This window comes from Spinacia oleracea, chromosome 5 (genome assembly GCF_020520425.1).
Source record: "Spinacia oleracea cultivar Varoflay chromosome 5, BTI_SOV_V1, whole genome shotgun sequence".
NCBI lineage: Eukaryota > Viridiplantae > Streptophyta > Magnoliopsida > Caryophyllales > Amaranthaceae > Spinacia > Spinacia oleracea.
This window is the reverse complement of record NC_079491.1, coordinates 86857775-86871718: the sequence shown is the minus strand read 5'-3', so window position 1 is coordinate 86871718 and position 13944 is coordinate 86857775. Positions and strand designations below refer to the sequence as shown.

General features: G+C 37.7%; 1 protein-coding gene across 3 annotated transcripts in view; it reads left to right on the top strand.

Annotated features, from left to right (window-relative positions):
* The window catches only part of LOC110800937 (potassium channel AKT2/3), a 30887-nt gene extending 27846 nt beyond the window's left edge, over positions 1–3041 (top strand). For all 3 annotated transcript variants that reach the window (XM_056828392.1, XM_022006256.2, XM_056828393.1), the window contains 8 exons: positions 40–97; positions 207–524; positions 625–864; positions 1072–1392; positions 1485–1673; positions 1874–1949; positions 2024–2557; positions 2826–3041. In XM_056828392.1, coding sequence (XP_056684370.1) covers positions 40–97; positions 207–524; positions 625–864; positions 1072–1392; positions 1485–1673; positions 1874–1949; positions 2024–2557; positions 2826–2944 — 1855 coding nt within the window. In that variant the 3' untranslated portion in view covers positions 2945–3041. The remainder of the gene's footprint in view (positions 1–39; positions 98–206; positions 525–624; positions 865–1071; positions 1393–1484; positions 1674–1873; positions 1950–2023; positions 2558–2825) is intronic.
* Positions 3042–13944: the final 10903 nt, after the last annotated feature.

Sequence of the window (13944 nt, the reverse complement as noted above, 5' to 3'; positions counted from 1 at the left end):
ATTTATTGATTGAAATTTAAATAAAAATGAAAATTTTAGGCTTGAGAAAGATATCAGGTTCAGCTACTTTTGGGTCAGATGTGCAAGGCTTCTCTTTGTAAGTCAGCTAGCTGATTTGGAGGTTTCTGTTTGTAAGTCAATTTCAATTTAAAATGAATCCAAAGTGATGGATGTTATGTTATGTTATGTTATGTTATGTTATGTAGGTGACGTTGTTTCTAGTGCATTGCGCGGGATGTCTATACTACTTGCTAGCAGACCGATACCCACACGAAGGGAAGACATGGATAGGAGCAATGAATCCAAACTTCAGGGAAACAAGCCTTTGGGTTCGTTACATTTCTGCCATTTATTGGTCAATCACCACTATGACAACTGTTGGTTATGGTGACTTGCATGCCAATAACACTATTGAAATGATATTCATCATCTTTTATATGCTCTTTAACTTAAGCCTCACTGCCTATCTCATTGGTAATATGACCAATTTAGTCGTTGAAGGAACTCGTCGTACCATGGAATTCGTAAGTCTCATCTACTTTTTAATTTCCATCCATCCAAACACACACGCACACATATTATACACACATATTATTGTTCCTTAAGCTTGTTCAATATATGCAGAGAAGTAGCATTGAAGCAGCGTCTAACTTCGTAAGTAGAAACCGCTTACCAACAAGGTTGAAGGAGCAAATACTAGGTTATATGTGCTTGAGATTCAAGGCTGAAAATTTGAATCAATTCCAACTCATTGAGCAATTACCAAACTCCATCTATAAGAGCATTTGCCAACATTTATTTCTACCAACTGTTGAAAATGTCTATTTATTTCGCGCTGTCACAAGGAAAACTCTCTTACTACTGGTATCTATTTCTTTCATATTAGCTTCAATTCTACACTTTTATATCCAACACGATCGAGTACGTTTTTGCATTTGGATTTTGGTCGATATTGTATGTACTAGTCAAATACAAGATCAACCACTAAATTGTGTTTCAACTTTCAAGGACTTGATTCCTCTAATCGACTAATAATTTTACAATATGCATGTGTGCTTTATAAAAAAAAAGGTATCAAGAACAAAGGCAGAATACTTACCTCCAAGAGAAGACATAATAATGCAGAACGAAGCAGCAGATGACATATACATAATAGTTTCTGGGGAAGTGGAAAAGATAGATTATGAAAGTGATCAGAAAGAGATTATTGTTGGAAATTTGCAAGCCGGAGACATGTTTGGAGAGGTTGCTGCTATCTGTTCTACTCCACAAGCCTTCACTTTTCGCACAAAAACACTTGCACAACTTCTCAGATTAAAAACTTGTAATCTTATTGAAGCAATCAAGATCCATCAAGAAGATAATATTGTCATGGTTAACAACTTTCTTCAGGTGATCGATAATGTTGTTATGTGATTGACATATATGATATATGTATATATAATATCTCTATACGTACATGATTTTATAATGAATGTTGACAGCATAATAGGAAGCTTAACATACTGAGCGTGGGAGAATGGTTGATTGAGAATGCAGAACGCGATGGTGAACTAGTCAAAGCATTGATTTTAATGAATGTTGCTGCTGCTGGTAATAGCATTTTTCTTGACAAGCTTCTCAATGCAAACTTTGATCCAAATGTTTGCGACTCACGAGGAAGAACACCATTGGTATTTAATTTATTTATTGTTTCCTTCATTTTTATCCCTCAAACATTTGTTTTAAGGATTGTATGTACGAAATCTTAACACTATGAATATAAAGTCTTAGATAAACTTTAATATCGATCCATGATAAGCCAGTGAAAATATGAACTCATGCTATTCTTGATGGTATTTTTCATGTTCCTTATTACTGTGGGTTTACTTAGCACGAAGCCGCTTCAAGAGGACATGAAGAATGTGTTGTAGTGCTTCTAAACCATGGATGCAATGTACTGTTACAAGGTACAGTAATTCATATTACGTATATGAACCAAAGCATGGTAATTTATCTAACATATCATGATTTTATTTTACAGATGTAAATGGAAACACTGCTTTATGGGATTCTATAACTGCTAAACACTACAAGATTTTCCAAATGCTACACAATTATGCTACTATTTATGATCCACATGTAGCAGGCGATCTTCTAACCACAGCCATACAAAGAAACGAGATTGAAATGATCAAGGATATGTTACAATCTGGGTTGAACCCGGATTCAAAAAATCTTCATGGATTAAGAGCTCTCCAGGTTGCCTTAGCAACTAATCATCTTGAGGTAGCACAGCTACTAATAGCCCATGGTGCAAAAACTAGTCATCTTAATGGTCATACTTTTTCGTCCATTTTCGCCGCTGGTGATCAATACTTGTTACAAGCAAATAAGATGCTAAAAATATTTCCTGGGAATAAACAAGTAAGCGTACCAAATTGGAAGAATGAGCAATTTTGTGCAAGGATAAATTTATATAAGGGACATCCAATTTTAAGCAAGGCATTTCATAAGAATGCAACTGGAAGACTTATTATGTTGCCTAGTTCATTCCAGGAACTCAAAAGAATTGCAGGTATGGTATCTAACTAACATATCACTCCCTCCGTTCCTTTTTATTCTTACCTTTTATATATATATATATATATATATATATATATATATATATATATATATATATATATATATATATATATATATATATATATATATATATATATATATATATATATATATATATATATATATATATACACACGAAGTATATATTATTGTTATGCTACAATTTATGTAATTTAATTGATTTGTAATAAGTGATTTGAATTTTGTCATATAATCGACAGGCTTGAAGTTTGAAGTTGATGCAGATAACATCACAATTGTTAATGAAGAAGGGGCAGAGATTGATTCCCTTCAAGTGATTAGAGACAACGATAAATTATATGTAGTTGAAATAAAATGATATCAATCTCTGATTTAATCGTATACTAGACTTGTGTCCTGCCAAATATAAGTATTTCTAATTCAAAGGTTTGTGGCAATTTGTCGCAAAGATATTACACGCATCCTCATGCTCGAACTTTTCCGTATTGAACTAGGTATCCAAAGGCCTGTACCAGGTAAAATAAACTTATTAACCTTCTAAGTTTTCGCATATGACAAACGAACATTCGACTTAAACACCGATGTTTTACCATTAACCCATTTATCCTTACCTACCAAAATAGACATTCAAGAACCCACCTCCCAAGCAGAACCCTTGAACAAAATGAAGGAAATAATGTCATTGGTGCAAGTTTGCATTTAATGCATTTAATGCTAAGCCTAACAAATGTGGTTCAATATTAATTAACAAGTTAATAATTCAGTGAGATCAAGTGAACTGAATGTCTAGCTAGAGGCCGCTTCAGTTCAAGTGGATTTAATGAATTCATCCACAACTTACTCTTGACTGATCCCGTAGGATCACACAAATAGTGCGTGAACGACAAGTATTTAAGTGAATATAATATTCATAAGTACTATATTTATGGTCATTCGAAAATGATGGATCTAGGTTCCAGTTTGAGAGCTGAAATCATCAAAAAGGCAAAAGGGAATATTTGCCGGAAATGAAGATATTGTCGGAAATGGAAATATGGTTCATGACGGAAATATAAATATTATCCAAGTCGAAGATATTTCTGGAAACGGAAATATGGTTCGTATCGGAAAATATTACCGAAAATAGAAATATTGCCGGAATCGGAAATATTGCCGGAAATGGAAATCTTACCGGAATCGGAAATATTGTCGAAATCGGAAAAATTATCGGAATCGGAAATATTAACAGAAACGTAAATATTGTTCGAAACAGAAAAAAAATTCCGGAAATGGAAGCGCGAGGTGCGAGTGCTCGACGAATGAACCTGCGAGACGCAAGGCCAAGCGCTAGCGCCAGGCCATGCACCAAGTAGCCCCCACAAGAGCAGCTCGCTTGGGCCGAGCCAAGTGCAGCAACGCCCAACTCATGGGCCGCGTGTTGTGGGCCTTGGCACCAAGGCTTGGGCAACAATATGGGCTTGATCCACACGCCACAAGGCCTTGGCCGGCCGGTTGCTTGCACGCTAAGAAAGCTTGGGCGCCAAGCTACTTGCGTGGCAAGTAGTTTGCGCCTCAAGTTATTAGTTTCCTAAATCTACTATAATTAGATGCTAAGGGTAATCGGAAATACTTAGTATTTGATTATCCCTAGAATTCTAATATTATTAAATAACTAGAGTCCTAATAGGATTAGTTAATTGATTCCTAGTAGAATTCTAATTCCCTATTTCCACCCTATAAATATGTGGTTCATGATCACAATTTATATCATCACAATTACAATTGCCTATCACCATTGTGAGTTTCCCGAGTGCACATAAAAACCTTAGATAATATTCTAGTCGGTTGAATCTAAGACGGATCTGGACGTGTTGTGGACTTGCTACGGAGGGACGACACTTGGAGTCATTTACTTGTTCTTGTTCGGTTCGGGAGCAGCTAGGGAAGGCACGCATCACATAGTATTTATATTAAATTATGCTAATTGACTATATGACAATTAATTTGGACTCATGGCTTTTATGGTTTTTCCACATGAATTATATTGTTCATAACCTTACAATAGTATCACGAGCCTCTAATTAATTCCATAATCAATTATAGTTAACATGGATAATTTTTTTTGAATTTACAATGAATTAAAGGGGTGATTAATTTCGTGATTGTAATTAATTGCAAATTTCTGTGATTGTTTGATTATATGTTCGCAGGATTTTCGGCAGTTTTGTCAATAATGGTCGAAATCTTATGTTTTATAGTGAATTTGGCATGTACACGACGTTTTAAAATTTTGGCAAAAATCCAAGATTTGTTGCCAAAACCAGAATTCCCAAATTTGAAGCCTAACTATGACTTTTCTGAGGTTTTAGTTTTTCGAATACAAAATTTGTAATCTTTATGATGTTAAATTAAATATTTGCGAATCTTGTATGTAAATCTTAAATTTATAATTGACCTACTGTGTATGTTTAACAATTTAAGGTCTAAATTTGTTAATTATACAACCTAATTTGTAATTATAATTAATTTGTTGAATTTCAAATAATTTAGAATTTGTTTTGATTTTCATAATTAATTGATAATTTAATTGGGATCCTATGATTAAAACAACCATAAAATTTGTTAAAGTTTGTAAATTTTAAAATTTTATGACCTAGATTTTAATCCCTAGGAATCATGTAATAGGAAATTGATTTGATTAATAAATTTTTGATTTTTCGCCTAAATTTATGAAATTAATATAGATTATTAATTTGTTGTTAAACTTAATATAAAAGTTTCGATTTTTATATAAATCGTTCACAATCTTGCACGCACGAAGAAATGGAAAGCTAAGTGTTACCCTTAAGGGGTGTTGCAATGGTGCGGGCATGCGACGACGAGCAAGGGAGCTCGTCGCCCATGCGGTGCTATGGCAGCGAGCAAGGCACAAGCGCGCGCGCGAGGGCCATGGGCCTGAGCAGTGTGTGCTGTGTGCGAGTGAGTGAGGGCACGAGCTGAAGGAAATAATGCCCTTGGTCCAAGTATGCATTCAATGTTAAGTCTAATAAATGCGGTTCAGTATTAATTAACAAGTTAATAATTCAGTGAGATCAAGTGAGCTGAATGCCTAGCTAGAGGCCGCTTCAGTTCAAGTGGAATTAATGATATTAATCCACAGCTTACTCTTGACTGAACCCGTAGGGTCACACAAATAGTACGTAAACGGATCAAGTATTTAATGGCATTAAATACTCCATCTATGGATATTCGGAATCGACGGATCTTGGTTTCAGTGGGAGCTGAGATCGTCACAGGCAAGAAATGAATACTCCGGAAACGATGATATTTCCGGAAACGGAAATATGGATCGTATCGGAAATATAAATATTATCCAAGTCGTAGATGTTGCCGGAAACGGAAACATGGTACGTATCGGAAAATATTATCGGAAATGGAAATATTACCGGAATCGGAAATATTGCCGGAAACGGAAATATTGTCAGAATCGGAAATATTATTCGAATCGGAAAATAGTTCCGGAAACGGAAATATTAAATATTTGTTCGAAACGGAAATTAATTCCGGAATCGGAAATATTAAATATTGTTCGTATCGGAAATGAATTTCGGAATCGAGAATTTAATCGGAAGCGCATCGTACGAATTAGCATCGGACGAGGCCTGCCAGACGAAGGCCCAGCACGAAGCCGGGCCATCGCCCAGCAAGCCAAGCGCAACAACCACACGCCAAGCATGCGACCAGGCCCAGCGCAAAAGCCAGGCCCAGCCGAAGCTTGGGCGCGCGCGCGGGGCTGCGACGAGTGGGCTGGCGCTGTTGTGTGGGCCGCAAGGCCTGCGTGCGGTGCTAGCGTATTACTCGAAGTGTGTTACTCGAATCCTAAGGCTACCGGGATTCGTCATATGATTAAATCTAATCCTAAAAGATTTAGTTTATTTAATTAGAGTCCTAGTAGGATTATAATTAAATAAATTAGTATCCTAATAGGATTCCAAATCCTTTTCCATAACTCTATAAATAGGTGCCTAGGGTCACATATTTACAACGAGTTTTCAAGTATTCAAAGTGAGTTTTTGAGAGAAAAATTCAGTCACACAATTGCCTAAAAGCGCCGAAAATAATAGTACCTTAAGGGCGATTCTAGTTGGTCAATCTTAAGGCGGATCCGGACGTGCTGTGGACTATCTACGGAGGGACGACACTTGGAGTCCTAAAGACTTGTTCTTGTTCGGTTCGGGCGCAGCTAGGGAAGGCACGCAACAAAGAGTATGCATCTAAACTATGCTAAATGATTATGTGTAAATAATATGTTTTCCTGGCTTTATGGTTTTTCCGCATGATTTATGAATTGTCATATGTATCATAACCTAACAGTGGTATCACGAGCCTCTTATTATTTTCATAATCTAAATTGCATGAACATGGTTAAATATTACAAATTTGCAAGAATTAAAAGGGGTGATTAATTTTCGTAATTGTTAATTAATTGCAAATTGCGTTTATTTAATTATACGTACGCAGTTTTTCGGCAGTTTCTTCGTTACTCATCCAAATCGAATGATTTTTGTGTCAATTCCGCATGTAAAAGGCATTCTAAAATTTTGACAAAATTAGTATTTTTCTGCCGAACCCAGAATTCTCAAATTCGAAGCCTAACTATGACTTTTCGGAGGTTTTAGTTTTTCGAATGCAAAATTTCGTAAATTTAAGATGTTAAATTAAATATTTGCGATTCTTGTTGATAAATCTTGAATTTTTGATTGACCTACTGTATATGTTTAACAAGTTTGAATGCCTAGCCTTGTTAATTATGCAATCTAATTTGTAATTATGATTAATTTGTTGAAAATTAGAATAATTTAGAATTAATTTGATTTTCATAATTAATTATAATTTAATTAGATACCTATGATTAAAAACCACCATAAAAATTGTAAATTTATGATAAAATTTTAAATTTTTATGACCTAGACTTGAATCCATGTTAATCGGAAATCAATTGAATAATAAATTTTCGATTTTTTCGCCCTAAAATTATGAAATTAATATTATTTATTAATTTTTCATTAATTTTAAATATAAATTTTTTAAATTTTATGCGATTCGTTCATATAACTTGCACGCACAAAGCAATGGACGCTACGTGTTACCCTTAAGGGGTGTTGTATAGTGCGGGCATGTGACGACGAGCAAGGGAGCTCGTCGCCCATGCGGCACGAATGCAATGAGCAAGGCCATGGTGCACGAGCACAAGGCAGCAGCCCTGCCTTGTGTCGTGGGCTATATGCAATGGACGAATGGGCGAGGGCGAATGCAAGGCACAGAAGTCGCGTGTGGGCAGCAAGCGAGCTGCGCCACAACACGCACTGCCTCGCGCAAGCGCGCGCAGCCTCGCGCGCAGCGAGCGCAAGCTCGCGTGCCACGAGTGCTGCGCCCAGCGTCGATGCCTCGCGCAGCGAGCGCGCGCAGCGAGCGCTGGCTCGCATCAAGCGAGCGCTGGCGAGCGCGCGCAGCGAGCGCTGGCTCGCATCAAGCGAGCGCTGGCGAGCGAACGCAGCGAGCGATGGCTCGCGTGCATCGAGCACTGGCGCGCGCGCAGCGAGCACCAGCTCGCGCGATGGCTTGCGAAGGAAAGCAGCAGCAGCGATGCGACGCAGCGCATGGGCGGCGCGCACATGGCCAGCGATGGCTGTGTGCGTGTGGCCCATGGGCGTACATCGCGTAGGGTTGCTGCTTTGCGATTAGATCGTTTTGAAATTTTAATTTGAAATTTTCAGTTTACGTAATTTTAATTAATTTTAAAATTAATAATTTAAATTATTTTCTTGGATTTTAATTTTGAATATTGTAATTATAATAAATTTTATTTATTCTAATTATTTTACTAAAATTAAAATCATGAATTAATTTAAATACGACTGAAATTAAATTAAACTTTTTGGATTCAATTATAAATTTATATGAGCTTTAAATTTTAATTAAATTTGTATGTTTCCGGTTAGACTAGAAATACATTTTTATGTTTAAAATTAGTAAAGCATATGAATTTATTGGTTTAAATGGGAGCGCTTTTAGTCATAAACTCTTGATTAGGTCTACAAATCCTTAAGGTTAAAACAACTTGATTAGAATTAATAAGGACTGAATAATTGGTAGATTATTGGTGCCCTTGATTAATTGCTGCAAATGTTTACGTGATGCATAATGTGTTTTACTAACCAGCTAAGTGGGCCATTCATGATAATGAATGGGTGAATGGTATATATTGTATATGTACTGTTTTGCAGGTTATGAAGTGACTAGTATGGCCCAAATAGGATAGAAAATATGGTCTGCGTACCATTAATTTGAATGTAATTGGTCTAAAGTACCAAAGTTGTTTTTCAATTCAAATATGGTCTGCGTACTATCAAATAATTGTAATTAGTTTTAATTATAGCTTATCCTATTTGAAGAAAATGGTGCCTCCCACGGAGATTTTCAAGACGGACTTTGAAGTTAAAGCTTCAAGATGAAGTCGGGCCATACTAGATCACATTTATCTTATGCATGTTTTAAGTTATTTATTGCTTTTAAATATGTCTTAAAATGCATGAGATCAAAAGCTTGATTATGTTGCATGATTAAGGATTTTAGTTCACTTAAAATCTAACCAACATTGTGAACTAAACGAAGAAACTGCCGAAAAACTGCGTACGTATAATTAAATAAACGCAATTTGCAATTAATTAACAATTACGAAAATTAATCACCCCTTTTAATTCTTGCTTTGTAATATTTAACCATGTTCATGCAATTTAGATTATGAAAATAATAAGGGGCTCGTGATACCACTGTTAGGTTATGATACATATGATATTACATAAATCATGCGGAAACAACCATTAACCCAGGAATACATATTATTTACACATAATCATATAGCATAATTTAGATGCATACTCTTTGTTGCGTGCCTTCCCTAGCTGCGCCCGAACCAACAAGAACAAGTCTTTAGGACTCCAAGTGTCGTCCCTCCGTAGATAGTCCACAGCACGTCCGGATCCGCCTTAAGATTGACCAACTAGAATCGCCCTTAAGGTACTAGAATTTTCGGCACTTTTGAGCAAGATGTGTGGCTGAATTTTTCTCTCAAAACTCACTTTGAATACTTGAATTAATTTCTAAAATATGTGACCCTAGGCACGTATTTATAGAGTTATGGAAAGGGAATTGTAATCCTAGTAGGACACGAATTAATTAAACTTAGAATCCTACAAGAACTCTAATTAATCAATTTATCCTTTTAGGAATAGGAATTTAATCATATACTAACTCTAATAGTTTTAGGAATCATGCATGAACACAAACTCACACACACACACACGGCAGCCACAAGGGCCGCCCATGCGCGTGCGTGCGAGCAGCAGCCCACGCAGCGAGGCCCACGCAGCCGTGGCCTTGGCGCGCGCTGGGCCTGCCTTGCGGTAGGCCTGGGCGCTGCCTTGGCTGGGCTTGTGGCGCGCGTTTGGCTTGCTGGGTGATGGCCCGGCTTCGTGCTGGGCCTTCGTCCGGCAGGCCTCGTCCGATGCTAATTCGTACGATACGCTTCCGATTAAAATCCCGGTTCCGGAATTCATTTCCGATACGAACAATATTTAATATTTCCGATTCCGGAATCAATTTCCGTTTCGAACAAATATTTAATATTTCCGTTTCCGGAATTATTTTCCGATTCCGATAATATTTCCGATTCTGGCAATATTTCCGTTTCCGGCAATATTTCCGATTCTGGCAATATTTCCATTTCCGATAATATTTTCCGATACGTACCATGTTTCCGTTTCCGGCAACATCTACGACTTGGATAATATTTATATTTCCGATACGATCCATATTTCCGTTTTCGGCAATATCATCGTTTCCGGAGTATTCATTTCTTGCTTGTGACGATCTCAGCTCCCACTGAAACCAAGATCCGTCGATTCCGAATATCCATAGATAGAGTATCTAATGCCATTAGATACTTGATCCGTTTACGTACTATTTGTGTGACCCTACGGGTTCAGTCAAGAGTAAGCTGTGGATTAATATCATTAATTCCACTTGAACTGAAGCGGCCTCTAGCTAGGCATTCAGCTCACTTGATCTCACTGAATCATTAACTTGTTAATTAATACTGAACCGCATTTATTAGACTTAACATAGAATGCATACTTGGACCAAGGGCATTATTTCCTTCAGAAAAGACGCTCAAAAGTGATAAGCAGGATGTGCTTATGGTGCGTGGGGGCAAGTTCAAGAAATCTGGAAAGAAGAGGAATGCTAAGAAAGGTGGCAACAAGGCCAGCCCAACTAAGAAAACTGGCGCCAAATCTGTAAAGAGGAAGGTCAGTCAACCCACTTCTGAATCCGAATGCTTCTACTGCAAGAAGAATGGGCATTGGAAGAGAGATTGCTTGAAGCTAAAGGAAGATCAGAAGAACGGAACAGTCGTTCCATCTTCAGGTATTTTCGTTATAGACTGTATACTTGCTAATTCAACTTCTTGGGTATTAGATACAGGTTGTGGCTCACACTTATGTTCCAATCCACAGGGACTAAGAAGAAGTAGAAAGTTAAGCAAGGGTGAAGTCGACCTACGAGTGGGAAATGGAGCACGGATTGCTGCATTAGCTATAGGAACTTACTATTTGTCGTTGCCCTCCGGGCTAGTTTTGGAACTGGAAGAATGTTTCCATGTTCCAAGTCTTACTAAAAACATCATTTCAGTTTCTTGCTTAGATGCTAAGGGATTTTCCTTTTTAATAAAAGACAATAGTTGTTCGTTTTATTTTAAAGAGATGTTTTATGGACTTTATTTATTAGATCACGACAAACAAGTATATAACATAAATACCAAAAAGGCCAAAAAGGATGATTCAGATCTCACCTATCTGTGGCATTGTCGATTAGGCCATATAAACTTGAAACGCTTAGAAAGACTTCAAAAGGAAGGAATTCTAGAACCATTTGACTTAGAGGATTATGGTAAATGCGAATCATGTTTACTTGGCAAAATGACAAAGCAACCTTTCTCTAAAGTTGGAGAAAGAGCAAATGAACTATTGGGTTTAATCCATACAGATGTATGTGGACCAATGAGTACAAATGCTAGAGGTGGTTTCAGCTACTTTATCACTTTCACTGATGACTTCAGTAGATATGGTTATGTCTACCTAATGAAGCATAAGTCTGAATCCTTTGACAAATTCAAGGAATTTCAGAGTGAAGTAGAGAATCAATTAGGCAAGAAGATTAAGGCACTGCGGTCTGATAGAGGCGGTGAATATCTGAGCTATAAATTTGATGACCATCTGAAAGAATGTGGAATTCTATCAGAATTGACTCCTCCAGGAACACCATAATGGAACGGTGTGTCAGAACGGAGGAACAGAACCTTGCTAGACATGGTCAGGTCAATGATGGGTCAGGCCAAACTTCCATTAGAATTTTGGGGACATGCACTAAATACAGCTGCACTCACTATAAATAGAGCTCCGTCTAAAGCTGTCGAAAAGACTCCATATGAGTTATGGTTTGGAAAGCCTCCAAATGTGTCTTTTCTTAAGATTTGGGGATGCGAAGTATACGTCAAACGATTAATTTCAGACAAACTTCATCCAAAATCTGACAAATGTATCCTTGTGGGCTATCCAAAGGAAACAAAGGGGTATTACTTCTACAATACATCTGAGAACAAGGTGTTTGTTGCTCGAGATGGTGTCTTTTTGGAGAAGGATCACATTTCCAAAATGACAAGTGGGAGAAAAGTAGACCTCGAAGAAATTCGAGTCGAACAACAAACTCTAGAGAATGCTCAAGATGACATTCAGGATGAAACTCAGAGATCTTTAGAAGAATCTGGTGAGAATCATGGTCAATCTAGAAATGTTACCTCGCGTAGATCGCAAAGATATAGATCTCAACCGGAAAGGTACTTAGGTATTTTGACGAACGAGAGCTATGACGTTCTATTACTTGAAAGTGATGAACCTGCGACTTACAAACAAGCTATGACGAGCCCTAGCTCCAAGCAATGGCAAGAAGCCATGCAATCTGAATTAGACTCCATGTCTGAAAACCAAGTATGGGATTTGGTCGATTTGCCAGATGGCTACCAAGCCATTGGAAGCAAATGGGTTTTCAAACTGAAAAAGGACAAGGATGGGAAACTTGAAGTTTTCAAAGCTAGATTGGTTGCAAAAGGTTACAGGCAAGTCCACGGTGTGGATTACGATGAAACCTTTTCACCAGTTGCAATGCTAAAGTCTATTCGGATAATGTTAGCAATCGCTGCATATTACGATTACGAAATATGGCAGATGGATGTCAAAACTGCTTTCTTAAACGGCGTTTTAACAGAAACTGTGTTTATGACACAGCCTGAAGGTTTTGAGGATCCAAAGAATGCTAAAAAGGTATGCAAGCTAAAGAAGTCAATCTACGGATTGAAGCAGGCATCCAGGAGCTGGAATATACGTTTTGATGAAGCAGTCAATGACTTTGGTTTCATCAAGAACGCAGACGAATCTTGTGTATACAAGAAGGTCAGTGGGAGCAAAATTGCTTTCCTAGTATTATATGTCGACGACATATTACTTATCGGAAATGACATTCCTATGTTGAACTCTGTCAAGATTTGGCTTGGGAAATGTTTTTCGATGAAAGATCTAGGAGAAGCACAGTACATATTGGGCTTCAAGATTTACAGAGATAGATCTAAAAGGACGATTGGAGTTAGTCAAAGCACTTATATCAATAAGGTGCTTGATAGGTTCAAGATGGCGGACTCCAAGCGAGGCTACCTACCCATGTTTCATGGAATGACTCTAAGCAAGACTCAGTGCCCAAAAACACTTGATGAGCGTAGACGAATGAATGGGATTCCATATGCATCATTGATTGGTTCAATAATGTATGCTATGATATGTACACGCCCGGATGTTGCGTACGCACTCAGTGCTACGAGCAGATACCAGTCAGACCCAGGAGAGGCACATTGGACTGCTGCCAAGAATATTCTGAAGTACCTGAAAAGGCACAAAGATGACTTCCTGGTCTATGGTGGAGATGATGAATTAATTGTTAAAGGCTATACGGACGCAAGTTTCCAAACCGACAAAGATGATTTCAGATCACAGTCTGGGTTTGTCTTCTGCCTCAACGGAGGAGCAGTAAGCTGGAAAAGTGCTAAGCAAAGCACCATTGCGGATTCTACAACTGAAGCGGACTACATTGCTGCACATGAAGCAGCAAAGGAAGCTATATGGCTAAGGAAGTTCATAGCTGAACTTGGTGTAGTCCCCTCCATTAAAGGACAATAGCCCTGCATTGTGATAATAACGGAGCTATTGCACA